The 17,782-nt window shown below is 32.4% G+C and overlaps 1 protein-coding gene across 1 annotated transcript in view; it reads right to left on the reverse strand.

Moving 5' to 3' along the window:
* The window catches only part of SGCZ (sarcoglycan zeta), a 292,741-nt gene that overhangs the window by 7,492 nt on the left and 267,467 nt on the right, over nucleotides 1-17,782 (reverse strand). The window contains exons 5-6 of the mRNA XM_021705916.1: nucleotides 12,555-12,627; nucleotides 574-697 (exon numbers count right to left, since the gene is read on the reverse strand). Coding sequence (XP_021561591.1) covers nucleotides 574-697; nucleotides 12,555-12,627 — 197 coding nt within the window. The remainder of the gene's footprint in view (nucleotides 1-573; nucleotides 698-12,554; nucleotides 12,628-17,782) is intronic.

The raw sequence follows: 17,782 nt of genomic DNA on the forward strand, positions 1-17,782 counted from the left end.
GCCGGCTCAGGCAATCCACTCACCTCAGCCTCCCAAAAGCGCAGGATTACAGGCTGAGCCACCGAGCCCGGCTTGGAAGAACTTTTGAAGACCAAAAGAAAACAAAAAACAAAGGCCATCTTTATTCTTGATATTAATTATATTTCTCTGCCAATTTTGAACTACTGGAGTTTAAAAGTCTCACTTATAACTTGTGAATGAATATTTTTGAGTAGAAAATAAATAGATTAGCCAGGCATGGTGGTGTACACTTTTAAGTCCAGATACTAGGGAGATAGTGGTGGGAGGATCACTTGAACCCAGGAGTTGAAGGTTGCAGTGAGCTGTGATCATGCCACTGAACTCCAACCTAGGCAAACACACAAGAATCTGTCTCTAAAGATAATGAATGAATGAATGAATGAACGAATGAAAGAAAATAGATGAAACTTTTAGATTCAAGAACCATTAATATTTTTCTAATTTAAAATTTCTCATGAAATATTTATTTAAATTTCACCTGGAACCATATGCATATGATTTAAGAAGATGTATCCTCAGCAGTAAAGGGCTAGTCTCTACCCTCGGACTCACCTCCCCCTCTGTAGACTGTAAATGGAGCTCCTTTCTGCAGGTGGCCTTGAAGTCTCCTGCAGCAGCGCTCACCTGAACCCCACGAGGAGCTTCCATAATCAAGGATCTAGTCGGTGATTCAAGCCTAAGGAAAAAAAAAATCTATTAATACAAAAGAGAAAAATTATGATGAACTAAAAAGACACTAGCCAACTGAAAAACAAACAACCAGATAAATATATAGACAGGCATAAATAAAATCTTGTCACTTTAAGCAAAACCAAAATGAATTTTAGGATAATTTTTGGTTGCTTTAAGTATTTTAGGGAATCTTTATAAAAACCTTCTTTTATTCACATTAATTATTTACTTTTATTTCATGATGATTTAGCAACAGTTTCTTATGTTGTTTCCCTTCATAATGCTAATAAAAAGTAGGTTGTGATAAGTTTTCTTGTTTATATTTGTATATATCACTAATACTAATGATGAAAATTTAATAAATAAATTACTACTACTTAGGCAGTCTTGCAAAGATGAAAGCTTTAATGAAAATTATTATTGTAAACTTTCAAGTGTGCACAGTCAAAATTTTGGAAATTTGAAAATTTTCAAAGTCCTCAATACATATATAGAAATTAATTGAAGAAATAAGATATTTTCTACATCAACTGATCTCTACTGGCCTAGCGAAATGTACACAGAATGAATGACATTAGTCAGAGAAAGAAAAATTAATAGAGTATAAGGCAGAAGAACAAATGTGATTAATAATTGCTACATAAATTGTGAAGGAAAAAACAAGTGTTTTACATGGTTATGCCCTCCAATAAAGAGTTGGGAGGCAGTTTCAAAATTATCTTCAGGTTCAAGAACAGTCTGGGTGACTTGATGAGACCTTGTCTCTACAATAAATAAAAAAAATAAGCCGGATGTCGTAGTGAGTGCCTGCAGTTTCAGCTACTTGGAAGACTGAAGCAGAAGGATTACCTGAGCCCAGCAGGTCGAGGCTGTGGTGACTGTGAGCATGCTACTGCACTCCAACCTGGGCAAGAGAGTGAGACTCCAATCCAATTTAAAAAAAAAATATATATATATCTTCAAATATAAAACTAGAGAAAAGAACAAAAAGACAATACAGAAACTGGAACACAGTGGTAAAAAGAACTAGTATGAAATGAGGTATATCCAAGAAATGGTCTTTTTGCATATGCACTCTTTAGATGAGGATGCAATTGTCTGGGCTCCCCTTGACCATATGACTTTAAGACAAGAGTCTCCCCACGCTCACATTCACCATTATCCAGAGCAACTGTTTATTGTTGTTGTTTTGAGGTACCAAATCCAGAGATATTTTGTAAAAAGAATCACTTCAAATGGTTAGATTTCTGAAGTCCAGCTCCCTCTCAGTAGTGAAGTTGAACATAAAAACTTAAAAGGGGTATTAAAGGAGTTGAGCCAGCATTTAGAGGTGATATTAACACTTTCAATGTTTTTTTCCCCACTCCTCAAGCAACTTTGAAACTTTTATTTCTACAGGCCACTTGGACATCTTCAATTCAATCCTTGGAAGGGTCAGGCTTTGAACATACTTATTTTTTTATGTCTGTATTTTGCTGAGTTTTTATAACAAAAATAGCATGCATTTTTCCTAGAACATTTGGAAACTTGAAAAGAAAAAAATTCACTCATAATCTTACTACTTAGTAAAACGTACTATTAATGTTTTGCACCCAATATCTCAATTTCAAACTGAATGTTAAAATGTGTGTTTTATAATTGATTGCCCCTCATACATACTCAAACACACATCACCTTGAGAAGTGTATCTATGGTCACTACTATTTTCATTTGCTGTTGATGATTTATAACATTAATTATGATTATGTAAGTTTATATATGATTGAACCATTCACACAGCAGTCAGATAAGAATTTAATTAAAATGAACTAATGTAAAAAAGATGATGAATCAAATATTCAAGTAAACAAGCTTGGTGAATCCATAAATGAGAGAGAAAAAGCACACTTATTTTATCCAATAATTAATATGGTTTTGTTTTTCTCCAAGGATGATGAATTGATAGTATTGCTCATATTTTTATAGTTAAATATTCACTTAAATGTGCTAAAGTTTGATAACCAGGTTTGACATCTGGTCCAGGAACATTAAAATATATTAAGTATTTCTGAGTGTTTGAGTTTTTCCCCTTTCATCTTTATTATTTAATCAGAAAATATGTATTATATTCATAGTTACTTTAGACCTCAGACATTTATTTCCAAAGTAGTTGCAAAGTGGGGTGCTTTTCTAACATTGACTGAAAGATTAATAAAGAAGCAGGGAAGACTGAGACCTGGCTAGATGTGGATTCAGGAATATTAACCAGCAGCAATAAGTCTCAGTTTCATCATCTCTAAATTGACAATAATAATTTTTGCTAATGGGATTGTTATATGAATTAAAGGAGATAAGTATGTGGTAAGATAGTACTTGCAGATATTTATAGAATATTTTCCTCTTTCCTATTTTCTTGTTCTCTTCCCTGTTCTCCCATCCACTTAGCAGGATCCCTTGCCACGAGGATGACAGAGAATCTGATAGAAGTCTTTTGAGTTTCCTAAGCTTATGGACATTTTGAGTTGGGGGAAAAAAAAAAAAAACTTAGCCATTTGGTGTAATGAAAATGCTTTGGAACATAAACACAACAGAAGGAAACCGAGATCAGTGAGAATCTGTTGATTTTTTCCAATATGTTGGATCACTGTTTTCTTGATTGACAGAATAAGGATATTTGAAGGGAAAGCAGCAAATGTAATGGGTCTGGAATAATCCATTGTATGCCGCTATTTGAGGTCAAGTCCTAGGTGTAGGGTCTGTATTCTTTAGTTGTTAGCCACTTGGGCGGAGGGTGGTGATGTCTCAAGGTAATTGAGGACAAGAGCCCCAGAAAGCCTCAAAGGAGAGAGAACATGTTGAATGAAGACTGATCGAAGGTAAGAATAACCGCTTAGCAAATGCCATCCTGGATCTATGAAGCTACCAATGACCAAATACCACCCTCATACACTTTGGCACAGTGTAAGTCCCCTGGCACAATGACTGAAGCCCAAGCAAATGGAAAACTAAATTTACTGGAGCTTAGTCTCTGATAGTCAATGGAGGCCAAACTGGTACATTAGATTTTACAAGAATATTTTCATTTCTTCTGCAACTAATTTTGTAGTCTAAGACATATAACATATACCCGCTATCTATCTATATGTGGGTATGCACATAGACACACAAACATACACACACACATATATAGTACATATTATTGCCAGATTCCTTAAGTGCTGAAGTGGATTACACATTTCATTCTATATTTTCTAATTTTTATCAAATTAAATGTAATCTTAAATAAATAATGCCCATATTATTAAAATAGCAGTGTTGTAAATAGTATCTAGTATTTCGGCAAGTAATAAATTCATAGATGCCAAAACCTTAAAATTAATTATAGAAAGACATCAGAGTCTACAATAAAACTTTATTAGACAATTTTAAGGATTTCTTCATTCTGTTTTTAAATGAACATGTGTAATAGTCAAATATTTCTTATAAACAGGAAACTTAAAGCAAAATTATAAATTATTTTTCTAAACTTTTCTATTGAGCATAAACAAATAAATCAATTTGATGGGCAAAAAATTCATAACAGGACTAGAATATATGGGAAGTCCTAAAAAACTTCAAATTGGCACCGCTATGAATAACATAATATTATGAATATTTACAGATGCATGCATTGTATTTGAAACATCTAATATTAATATCTATAATTGCATATAGCTGCATTTGCATATGGTATACACTCATGTTAACTATCTGGACCTACATTGTCCATAGGTCTATCACATGCCAAATAGAAAAAAAAAAGGCATTTATCCAGACATGGTATGGAAATTTTGCTCTACACCTCCATTCTAAACTCCAGGAGAATTAAACTGCATGATTTTTGACAATAGGAAAGTGATCTTTGCATGTAAGCACAAACAGTCTCATGACAATTTTAACAGGCATTAAAATTAGGAAGTTATATGATTATTATATTATCTATCTATAAAAAGCTGTAGACCAAATAGATTTAGAGACAAAGTTTAAAAGATTTGAAATAAAAATAGGCATCACATCTTACTAGCCATACAGCTTATCAAAATGGGTTATGATTGTGTAATAATATATGTTATTATTTCATGAATAATATTTTCTAAGTTCTTCTAGAAGGTATGTCATAAATTGTGGGATAATAGGAAAGAATTTCCTATATTGAAGGTATTACTGCATACTATAAAGTCATGTAAACTATACCTAAAAACCGATTGGGGAAATTGAGGTACAAACTCACTGAAGCTTAACTCTATGTGCAAGAGTGATATCAACCTAATGAGAGAATTAAATGTAGGACTTTGGATAAGAAGCTATGCATGAATTCTACTTCAAATTTTAAGTCTATTTAAATTTTCTGGCTGTCAACAATCTAATAAATAAGATCATAATCATAAAGCACTTAAAAATAGAATAGTGTAACCATAGAAAAACACCATTAGATTTATCCTTCTAGTGTCCTAGCCATATAATTATAAAAATATAATAAAAGCTAGTGTTAACACTTATAATAATATAATAAAAGCTAATGTTAATACCAAGAATTTATTCTATACTTTGTGTGGATTATCTCTTTTTTTTTTTTTCAGTTGGAGTCTCACTCTGTCGCCCAGACTGGATTGGAGTGGCCGCTCCCCGCCACCGCAGCCTTGACCTTCTGGGCTCCGGCGATCTTTCTGCCTCAGCCTTCCGAGTAGCCAGAATCACAGACATGTGCCACCACGCCCAGCTAATTTTTTGATTTTTTTGTAGAGATGAGGGCTCGCCAAGTTGCCCAGGCAGGTCTTGAACCCGCAGACTCAGGCAATTCACTCACCTCATCCTCCCAAAGCGCGGGATTACAGGCTGAGCCACCGAGCCCAGCTGTGGATTATCTCTTAACCATCACATCAATACTAAGAAGTAGGCACTCTATCCATGCTTTATCTAGAAAGTAACCGAATCTTATTATAGTTGAGTTACTTTTTCAGTGTTATGTAGCAAACTCAAAATTCCTAGAATATCCAAAGCAATTTTGAAAAAGTAAGTTGGAGAACGTAAAAACTCACTAAAAAGCTACAATAACTAAGACAGTACTGGCCTGGCATAAGATTAACAAATAGAACAATGGGATACAATAGAGACTTCAGAACTAGACTTTTACTTGTGTGGTCAACTAATTTTTGAAAAATGAAATAAAAAGGTCCAATGAAATAGCACAGTCTTCTCAACAAATTGTGCTGGAGTAACTGCGAATGTGTGTATGTATGTGTGTGTGTACACATATAAATGTATATATGGTTAAAATGATCCCTGATCGCTACCAAACATTGCAATTAAAAACTAAGTTACAGGAAGCAGATACAGGAAATCACAATTTAATGGAGCAGACACCTCCATGGAAACCAGTGCTGGGAAGCTCAGTATGGATAAATCTGAGTGTTAAAAACTCCAGGGGACCTAGTCATAGGGGAATTGGAAGGGTCATACTTTTTTTTTGTCTGTTTGTTTTCAATATTTTTATTGTGGCAAAATACACGTAACATAAAACTTACCATCTTAAAAAAAGTAAAAGCTTAAAAACAGGTTTTTAAAGGAATATAGAGTACAGAGGATGTCAAAAATGTACATACATTTTAAGAAAGGAAAAAATTGTATTAAAATGGTAATACTAAATAAGATGAATATGTCATGCTTGACTTCTGTAATTATAAGAGGTGCTCAGAAAAATACAAACAGCCTTATTAAGAAGTGAACAAAAGATACGAATAAACACTAAGAAGACATATGAGCATCCAACAGATACATGAAAAAGTGCTCAGTCTCACTAATCATCAAGGAAATGCAAATTAAAACCACACTGAGATACTACCTAACTCCAGTCAGGATGGTCTTCATCAATAACTCAAAAAACAACAGACACTAGAGAGAATGTGGAGAAAAGGGAATGCTTCTACACTGTTGGTGGGAATGTAAACTAGTACAAGCTCTGTAGAAAACACTGTGGTGATTCCTAAAAGACCTAAAAAATGATCTTCCACATGACCCAGCAACCTCCCTTTTAGGAATATACCTGGAGGAACTCAAAAAAGATACATGTACACATATGCTCATGGAAATAATATTCACACAATAGCAAAAACTTTAAACCAATTGTGAAGTCCATTGAAGTGGACTGGATTAAAAAGAAATGTGGTACTTATATACAATGTAATAGTACACAGCCATAAAGAACAAAATGGACAAAATTATGGACTTTGCAGCCACTTGGATGGATTTAGAGTTTATCATTCTCAGAGATCTATCACAAAAACAAAGAACTGAGTACCACATGTTATCACTCATAAGTGGACCCTGAACATTTTTCAAAATACTACATGAAAGGGATTGGCAATAGTAGGAAAATGCCAGGGGAGGAGGGGCATATAACATTAATAAGGATACCAGAGCTCAAACCAGATGAATTGGGGATCAAAGGAAGGCCCAAACTTTGCCTATAAGATGACCACTTATGTATCTAATCCTAACTTGTACCTCATATCCTTAAAATTAAAAAGAAAATTTGAAAAAGTGATGCTTGAAGTGATTATCATCAGTGTTTAGTCACTTCTGATTATGGCAAACATCTCTTAACATTGCTTACAATGTGCATACTTTTTTTTTTTTTTTTGGCACCCCCTGTATTTTTTGACTAGGTAGTAGGCCAAACTTAAATAGGCCACAAAAACTCACAGATACAGAAACTTCACAAGTGTCTATCATTAGCAATGTATATAAATAAAATATAGCATGCTCATATAATGGAATACTAGTCAGCAATAAAGCAAAAAAACAAACAAACAAAAAACTGTTCCTAAAGATAACATCATGGATGGATCATAAAACCCTCCTACAGAGTGCATGAAATCTTACACAGAAGAGTATATAATGTATGATTTGTATATATTCAGTGCTAAATAATATAATTAGAATCAAATATATTATGTATATGTGATTTTTTTTTACTTTTTCTAAAAATTTGAGAACTTGATATATTCTTGAATAAAAATTAACTTCTTTATATTAGGAAAATGTCAATATTTAAAAAATAATTAATATATGTAATAAAATTTTCACAAGCATTTTAATGGATCTTTCGAAGCTGAAAACATGATGTTAAAATATTTGAGGAAGAAAAGCATGTGTGATAATTATTGGAATTTTTAATGAAAATAAGGTGAGAATTTTAAAAATTAGTCATCAACTTAAAGTTATATTAACTAAAACAAAATAATATTGGAATTAGAAATAGAAATTTGCTTCATGAAATACAAGAGAATCTAAAACAGATCATAGGTGTTTATTATATACAGCAATTAATATCTGACAAATTTAGCAACAATTTCATGGTAAAAACTACTAAGTTATTTAATAAATAATGCTTAACAAATTGACTATCCGTTCTAAAGAAAATAAACTAAGATTTTTAATGCCCTCTACAAAAATAATTTCTAATCTTATTCAAAATATAAAAAGCAATAAATTACAGACTGCAATTTTTAGTAGAAAATTTAAAAAATTTAGAAATTATTTTAAAATTTTATCTATGCAAGCGAACAACTAAGAAGTATACTACCATGAAAAATAAATCACAGTAAAGTAAAAGTACAAGAAATATCTAAATCTAGATTATCAAAAATTTTGAAACAAGACAGAAAACCCAGAAATCATAAAAGAAAATAGTTACCAAAGTTTGCTACATAAAAATATATATGCATGCATATGAATATATATAAATATACATTGCAAAAATAATTAAGGCAAATGTTTCATTGAAAGAAAGCATGTTCAATGTATGTGACAAAAATAGCATTGATGTATTAAAGATAGACAAGACTACTAAAATAAACATTTAAGATAAAGAGAAAAGGCAAACACTACAAGAGTTAAAGTGCACAAGGCAGAGTTTATGAGAGTATGCCATGGCTGTGTGTAAAAGATGGGTGGTTTGTATTTGCATTTTCTTAGAAATGTTGAATCTTTCTGTAATGTGATAAACAAATGATAAATATGTGTACAAGTATTGTGTAAGCTATAAGGGTTGTATGATGCAATTGGAATGATTTTATTTTATTTTATTTTTTTCTGCTTAAGTCTTGGGTTGTGCTGCCTTGGACCTCTCAAATCAGTCTGGTATTTCTACTAAAATGTCCTCAACACAGCTCTTAGGACTCAAACCAAACTAAACCTCGATTCCCTTCCAGGACTATCTAATAAGTAGGCTCCCGGCAACACAATATTAACAATCACATGATGCTCCACTTCTGTCCTGTATAGAAACTCTCAAATCTCCCCTGAGGAAGATTTCACAGACTATCTTATATTGTAGTCAAGGTATTCAATTAAACTATTCACTTTATTATAAAACATTTTCTGGAAAGACCTGTTAAAAAATGAAATGACAGTACTTGCGGATTTCTAAGTAATTTGTCAATGAAATTAGTGAATTGCAATTATATCCATTTTGAAAGCATTGTAGAAAATAGAGCCATGGATGTCAGACTAGCTTTCATAGTGGGTACTTAGAAACTACAGCAGAGAGAAGGACTGATGTTGAACTGAAGTCCCCCTACCTCCTGATTTTTCAAAACAATTCATTTTTTATGGTGTTTGTATACCAAAGATGCAACAATAATTTGGTTTTAAGGTGTTAATGAAATTAACAAATTTGAAAATGAGTAGCCTAGATCTCTTAACAAAATGCTCAACATTGTGAGAAAATAATTTAGATGTATTGGTACAAATGAAGTTGTGAAGATGCATTTACTAAAGAGAAACATAGGCAGAACTTAAACATCAGAAGAAAAACAGGGAAGAAAAAATAATAGAAAAAAAAGAAAAAAGAAATACAAGATAAGATACTATATTATCAGAATTTTCTTCTCATAGGTAGATGAATACCAGCAAAGTAGTTTACCCCTTTATTGAGGAAATGTCTAGGGGCGAAATCCTTACTACTTAGTAAATGACAGCCTTTCTTGAATATAGGAATGATGTATATTAGTGCTATATGTTTCCAAGGATTAACTCGAAGTCTGCAAATTTGATCACTTCAGTTTTAAATTGATTTGTACAAGATAGAGAATGATGAATAGATGCCAATTATATGATTAAATATGAATTCATTTCACTGATTCAAAGTCCAGAGTCTTCTCTTATCTTGGAAACATTAATGAATCTCAGATTCAGACAATCTTTGGGCAATAGGCATTATATAATGGGCTTCATCACTTCTGACCATAAAATGTAGGAACTCCTTAAGCTGTAATAGTTTAACTATACAGTATTATAGGAAATAAAAAGAAAGAACATTTAATAGTTGCATCATTCCAGACAAATGTTCTATTATGTTCATAGCAACTATTCAACTATTTTTTAGCCTTTTAAAAATATAAGCCTTCTAAAATAAATAAATAAATAAAAGGCTTCTACTACAAAACAATATCATTTTATGTATATATATATATACATATATATAAAGTAAATCCTCATGTCTAGCCTTAAAATGTACATTAAATCTAGCAAAAAACTTGGCATTTATTAAATACTCATAAAACATTTGCTGAAAAATAAATTATTGAAATTCACTATATATTTCTGCCAAAATATTATTCCCATTCTAGTAAATTTTTAAATGTTCCATTCTAAAGTCTTTATTTTGGCAACAGTAAAATCAAAGATATGACTACTTACTCCCCAAATTATCATTTTATTTACTTGGCCAACCAATATCACATTGTTGATCAGAATTAGGTGTCAACTAAGAGTACTTTTTATTACTCCAAAAGGAAAATTGTCAGCAAGTTTTATAAAGATCTTCTCAGATACACTGCTTTTAATCTTCAGTACACAAATAAATAATTGGATATCCACTTGATTACTGTACTTTAATTTTGTCTCAATTTGGAAATTTAGTAACACTTATTTTGGAGGCTGTCAATCTCCTGTTAGCACTGGCTGATAAGTCTAGATCACTGCAATGTTTAACTAATGATAAATAATTAGAAAATAAAAACCAGAAACACTATATACCAATTATAATTTAATTCACATTCTCATCTATGAATTTTGAGCCATGTCATCAAGATAATTAAAATAGTAGTTGGTTCTTAATCCTCTTTCAGTAATAGACTTTTTATAGTAAAAATTGTAAATGGGGTACATAATTACTAAAATGTTGAAGTAAAGTATGGTTCTCTATAACTTAGTAATTTTATTGAATAAATTAGTAAACAATGATATCTATATGGAAACACAGCTCAAAGAAAAGTGGAATCAATGCTAGTCACATATGTCTTTGTAATACAATAATAATCGCTGCCATATTTCCTATGTCATATTTACTTTATATATTTATTATTCAGTTTTGCTAAGTCTCAGCAATTCAAATTAACAAATATTTATCACACACTAGTATGTGTAAGATATAGTGCTGGCTATTACAGCACCAAGAATAAACAAAGAAGATGTGAATTTTATTCTAATGGAACTTACAACTTAGATGAAGGAGGATAAAATAAATATTTACACAAATGATGTTGAGTGCCTAACTGAAAAAGAAAAGCACCATAAATCACTACTTAGTTCACTATCACATGCTATTTACATACATTCTTCAACACTCCTAAATTCCTCAAGTTTCTATGTAGAAAATAATTATTATTTTGTTTTTATTTTTTAAAATGCCTTGATGCCATGAAAAGAGCCACTTTAAAAAGTTGTTTATTAGCTTATTTGAGTTTGTATTACTCAACTAATGAAAAACTGAGTTTCTAAGGACATTTTATCACAGAACTGGAAAGGTGTATAAAATTTACTGTTGTAAAAGTTGTTTTTGTTGCTTTAAAAATTTTCAACGTTATTTTCTGTTTTCATTTCAGCATGTATCTACTCATCCAATGGGAAAGGCTAAACACTGATCTTTATGAAATAAAGAAGGGTCTTGTTTAAAACTTAATATTGTTATTGTGCTTTCCAAGACAGAGATTCTGTTTCTCAGGTTAATTTGATACAACTTTAAAGTGACATTTTACAGGTGATTTATATTTCACTATCGGTGTTTTTTCCCGTATACAGCATCAAATACCTGTTGGAGTATAATATACTATAAGAAATTAATCATTTAAAACATCTTCAATTCTCAAATTTTGACTTATTTATTGAATGAAGAACGTCCATGGAGCAGTTACTAGATTTGAATATTTCAACTTTTATCAACAGTGGTCATGAATACCCTAGGAAGAGTTCCGTATAATGTTGACACCTCAAAATATTCTGGGTAGTGAGGGCTTTTACATATAACTGCCTCTTAGAAATATGACAATGTCAGGAAGCATTTTATTCTATTACATATTAAAATTAGACTGAGAAACTCATCATAGTGCAATTAAGTTCTGCCCTTTTCTGATTAGTTTCCATTTGCTCTGTCTTTCCCTCTACGTGACACTCCTTGATCATTCACAGTTTTCTCCTACTCTTCACCTCCCCTTTCTTTATGCCTATATATGCCATTTATTTCATTATCTATGTCAGATTTTCCATCATCCCAATTTTATCAGTTCTTATCACTTGCTCTATAACTGCCCTTTCCTTTCATTTTTCACATTTCTCCAACTGATATGTTTACTTTCATATTTATTATAAGTATATTAGGGAAAAATATAGAGAAGGTCACATTGTCTTATCCTGGATCAAATACCTGACTATTTACGATGGCACTAAGGAATGTCATTTCTTTATACAATTATATAGCACATGCTCTATTTTAGTTTGTAATATATTAAGGACAGTCAACAGTGATGGAAACTGGCACAGTTATTAGGGGGAGTTTTTACCTGAGGTCTTGGGATGGCTCTGCTCTGACGTGAGGTGTCTCCACAGAGTGTCCAAATACTGCTCCTTCAGTACCTGGGGGTAGCATGAATATAGCAGTCAGTGTAAGCAAATCCACAGACACAGTGGGTTTCATCTTTATTTTTATGTATCAAGTATTGTCCCCAAAACGGAAAAAACTGAAACCAGGAGTACAGAAAATGCAAGAGAAAAACTGGAAGAAGAAAACCAGGTATTGAAGAGTAGAAGAATGAAAATCTATATGTTACTATGTTAGCTAATTAAGATTATATTAATTATAAAAGTTGAAATTGATTCAGAATTCCCCCTTCTCCAATCAAAGAACAAAGACTTATCCATCTCCTTCCCTTGCCTTATTTCCCAGTTAAGCAAATTTGGGGAGTTATAAGTCACAATATTCACTTTTATCTTTCTAAAAATAGTAGGTCATGAGTGGCAATGTGGAGGTAAGCTCCAATCTAGCCTCGTATAAATTATTAAAATAGATAGCTCCCATAGGGTCTTTAGCAATTCTTCCATTTAGAGCTACCAACTTTGATTTATAGATCAACGCAGAGAACATGTCCCTTTACTTTGAGTTAAGACTCTACCTAAAACCATCAACTGCTTTAATTCATTTCATTATGGTTGATTTCATACGAGGTCATAGTTTTCTAAAGAGGCCATGGACTCTAAATCTTTTTTCAGACAGTTGGATGATACTCTAAACTTTCATTTTCCAACTGTACTTGATTTTCCAAATTCCCAAAGCTTTTCCATAATTTAGCTGAGTAAAATGAAGTGGTATTTTTTTGCTTCAAAAATCCAGTGAAAAAAATATTTTAAAGAAGGTATTGATGACAAAATCTTTTTTGCAGTTTTATATAAAGTCTCAGATTATTATCTTCAGAATAAACCTTAGTATTATTAATTTGGTATCATCTTCTTCAAACATCTTGGCATAAAAACCTAATGTCTACTCCATTAATGGCCTCAATTCTAGCTAAATAATACAATGCAGTTCAAAAATATAAATATTAAGCCTACAAAACAAATCTGCTTCTGTTAAATGAGAAAAATCATTCAAAAGATATTTATTCAATAGGCAATGATGAAATTGCCACTAGTAATTAGAGCTAACATTTAAATTACTTAAAAATAAATAGCTATATAGAGAAAAGTATTAAAACCACCAGAAACTTCTTTACATAAAATAGCAGTACAGATCCTGATTATGAATAACAGAGAAAGAGATTTTTTTTTTCAAAGACTGCAGGATTTCATCTATATTATAGTTCTGAGGGCAAACTTACAAAGTTCTGCTGCAATAAATCCCTGAAATTGCAGATTTCAATTGATAAGCTAAAAGCAATTGATATTTGTTGAATGCTTACTGGGCTTTAGTAGTTTGTTTTGTTATCAACCAAGACTCTGTATGGTACATAGCACTTGGCTTTTAAACTGTTTTCACAGATTTTTGAACAACTATTTCCCTAAGTAGTTTGTTTTTATCATATCTTGAAAGGTATTTTATTTCTGAAAATAGAAAATTTCTTAAGCTGAGTCTAAAAAGTAAAATCACAGTTTGAGGTAAAATTTTAATTTTGTTATTGTGGCATGAGTTGCATTTGAAATAATATTCTAAGTTATAAATGTGCATATCTCAAGGAGAGACTTTTTAGTATTTTAAAATAAGATATAACTTCTAGAAGGGATAGTTATCCATATGCAAAGCTCACATATTAATTTTCACCATTGTATGATTATGAACATTTCTTACACAGGGTGACAGAAATATAATCAATCAATAGTAGTAATATTTATTTTCACACACAGAATGGCATACATAGTAACTGAGCACAGAATATGGTAGTGAAAATGAAAACAGAATGTCAACAAAAGTTCAATTTTTCAGTGAGAATAGAGTTTCAACTCTAAGCTTCAATTTAGAAAATTATTAATTATTTTAAAGAAGATTCTTGAAGAATTAAGTATATAATCCTACTGTTTAAAGGACTGAATTGAAAACTGAATAAAATGCCATGAGTAGTTGCTAACTAAATGCAGGAATCTGGATGATAAGACAATCACTCTTCCTGTTTTTGTCCATAAATGAGCCAAGTGTACAAAAATTTATTCTTAAAATAAATCAGCAAGGGAAGATAAAAGTCATCCCAACCAGGTATATACTCTAACAGCATAAGAAAATCAAAAGTCAAAAAATATGTCTTCCATGATTGGGAAATTTTACAATTGTCGGACTACTAGTAGAATTGCCAGATTTAGCAATTAAAAATATATGAAATTGAGTTCATCTTAAATTTCAGATAAACATCAAATCATTTTTAGTATAAGTGTATTTGCAGGTGATATATTTATATTAAAAAATGTTTTGAGGAGTCAAAAGAATTCAAATTGAATTTAAGTAAATTCAAAGTTAATAGGGCATTGCGCCTTTTATCTGGAAACCCTAACAATTTGTTGACATTTATTTGTTATAAAGAGTACAGATCTGATTTATCCTCACTTCAGGAAAAGAAAGGCAGGGACATGAATTCTCATATCACAGGCTACAGAAACCATGGAAACCAAAAAGGAGCACAGACATAAAAAGGACAAAAGGAGCATAACACAGATACTTAATATGTATACTTAAATTTATTGAATAAATAAATGTTTGTTGTTTATTGTTATTGTAAGTGGCTATTCAACATGATATAAAGTTGAATTCTGTTTGACTGTATAAGCCTTAAAGGATATTTCAGATAATTTAAACTGACTACAGTCTTACAAGACTTAGGGAAAACATAAGCTGTTGACTACAGTGATTGTCAGAACAAAAAAATGAGACAAGTAAACCACAGGGTCCCAAAATAGTAGAAGCCATTCATATGATAATTTTGACTTCAAAAGACTAAGGATGGCATATTCTCTAGAAAGGATAATAAACAGATATGAATTGTGCTTCTACTTTACATTTAAAGACAGTTTAAGACAAGCTAGGATGCTATCCTTTACAAATGCTTAACATAAAATGCCATACCATACAAAACAAATCATTCAAAATAAATGGAAGAGTCCCTTTTGATGTGGCTATCAATATTCTAAATGCTATCTCTACTCTACATGTTACAACCTAAGCTACTCATTATTAAACCATTGGTACTCATATATTTTTAGGGAAGTCTTTGGCCCCAGAGAGGTAGAACAAGGAAAGGAAACTACAAAGAGGTGTAACAGAGAGAAGGGAAACAAAGGAAGCAAGAAATGCTGGGACGTCTCACATTGGGAGGAAAAAAAAAAAAAAAGCCCAGATAAGTTTAAGAAATTATATCTTTAAATTATTTGTTCTGATGTTTTCCAAAGTAGAATTTTGCTTTTAAGTTTTCAATAAAATTGACCATAAACAAAAATCTTTTTTAAGAATTTTTTTGGAGGGCACAAGGAAGAGAATAAGTTTTACATACAGGTTAGTGTGTTATGAAAAAGATACCCACATCTGAAACCACCTATATAAAATTAATATATGGTCACAGGGCAAAAACTGTGGTAGAAACCCAATCCTACAAAGTTTTGGGATACAGTTAAAAGTTAACAAATCTTTTGTTCTTAAAGTTCTTTCCTCCCTGCATGGCTGCCTGCACGTAATCAATTATCTGCACATCTTGATCCCTGGGAAACGATGCCTGCAATGTTGGTGAGCTTATTTTTCATGCACGCCTTCCGGGATCCTCAGGTCATGGTGACTTCCTTGATGGTGAATTCTTTTAAAATATAGGTGTAGTTAAACAGTAAGCAGTCATTGTTTGCTAGCATGGCTTCTTAATTGTTTATTGCTTTGGAGTCACACAGCAGACTTCTAACTTTCCCAATTGCTCCTATAAGACAACATCACAATTGTATTGTATTGTTTGAGATATTTTTCAGACTTTGTATGCTGGCAGATCCCCTGACACCAACTGGGCCGGTGACCTGTAATCCTCCATCCAGAAACTGACTCAGCACACAAAAACAATCTTGACACTGACTATGATTTCATCACCAAGCAATCAGCAGTCACAATTCCCTAGTCCCTGTCCATCAAATTACCTTTAAAAACTCTGAGTTTAAGAAATATCTCCCATCATCCTTCTCAGCTACCCTGCAATTATTAGATTCTTTCTCTCCTGCAACAACTGCTTTGAGTGTATTGGGGCTTTTGTGCAGCAGGCTTTTTATGCAGCAGGCACAGCAAGCCCTTGAGTTAAAAGAGGTTGACATAACATGAGCATCTATCCTCTTATCCCTCTTACCGAGGTAATTCATAGAAATCTTAGGCAGCATCTTAAATTCCTACTCCATAATAGGGATAGGATCCAGGGCAATTCATTTGGATCTCAAAGGGCAAAAAGATTTCTATTAACTCATTATCTTCAAATTTGAACCTAGAAGTCTTCATAATTTGCTTTTATCTTTCTGTGTTTGCATCTGCTTCTCCCAAATCTAAATTGGTCATAGAGTGAACCAAGAGTAGCTTTGTTTTGTTCTCAGAGTTGCCTCTAATTCATTTTATAAATTTTGACAAGTATTAAAGCCCTCTGATTTTTATTTGTAAAATTAGACTCTGAATAACATGATCTCTAAGGTACTCTCCATTTCTAACAGTTGCAATTTCATTTTTTTCCAGAAGTCAAAATGTGTATATTATAAACCTTCTCATTACTCCTCAAACACAAAAAGAAATGAGTTTGAGTCTTCAAATCAATAGAAAAAAATTATTTTGAGAAGAGATGAGTAATTATATTGGAAAAAATATTGTCATTTATTTAATTCTATTAAAAATACTTCCTTTGAGATCTGAAAACTTTACTACCATTTAAAAGAAGAAATGTCAGACTTCTGGTAAGATGGTGATGGGACAGGTGACTATGGGAATCTCTATGAAAGTGAGTGTCCATAAAAACTCTTGCTTTCCCCCCTGCCAGCCAGCCACTCTGCCCTGGATGGCCCTTGATTCTCAGCCCATGTACCTCCAGGTTCCCTCCCTGGCTACACTGCTCCAATCCGGGTGACCCTCAGCTCCCAGCCTATGGAATTCCAGGCTCCCTCACCAGCTGCACAGCCCCACCCTGCCCCAAGCCTCCCCTGCCCTGCCCAGGACGACCCTTGGCTCCCAGCCCTGTACAGGGCTCCCTTGCTGGCTGCACCACCCTTCCCCCAACTACCCTGCACTACGCTGACCTGCAACACC

The sequence above is a fragment of the Carlito syrichta genome, unplaced genomic scaffold (assembly GCF_000164805.1).
Source record: "Carlito syrichta isolate Samal-C Ts95f unplaced genomic scaffold, Tarsius_syrichta-2.0.1 Scaffold314817, whole genome shotgun sequence".
In the NCBI taxonomy this organism is placed as follows: Eukaryota; Metazoa; Chordata; class Mammalia; order Primates; family Tarsiidae; genus Carlito; species Carlito syrichta.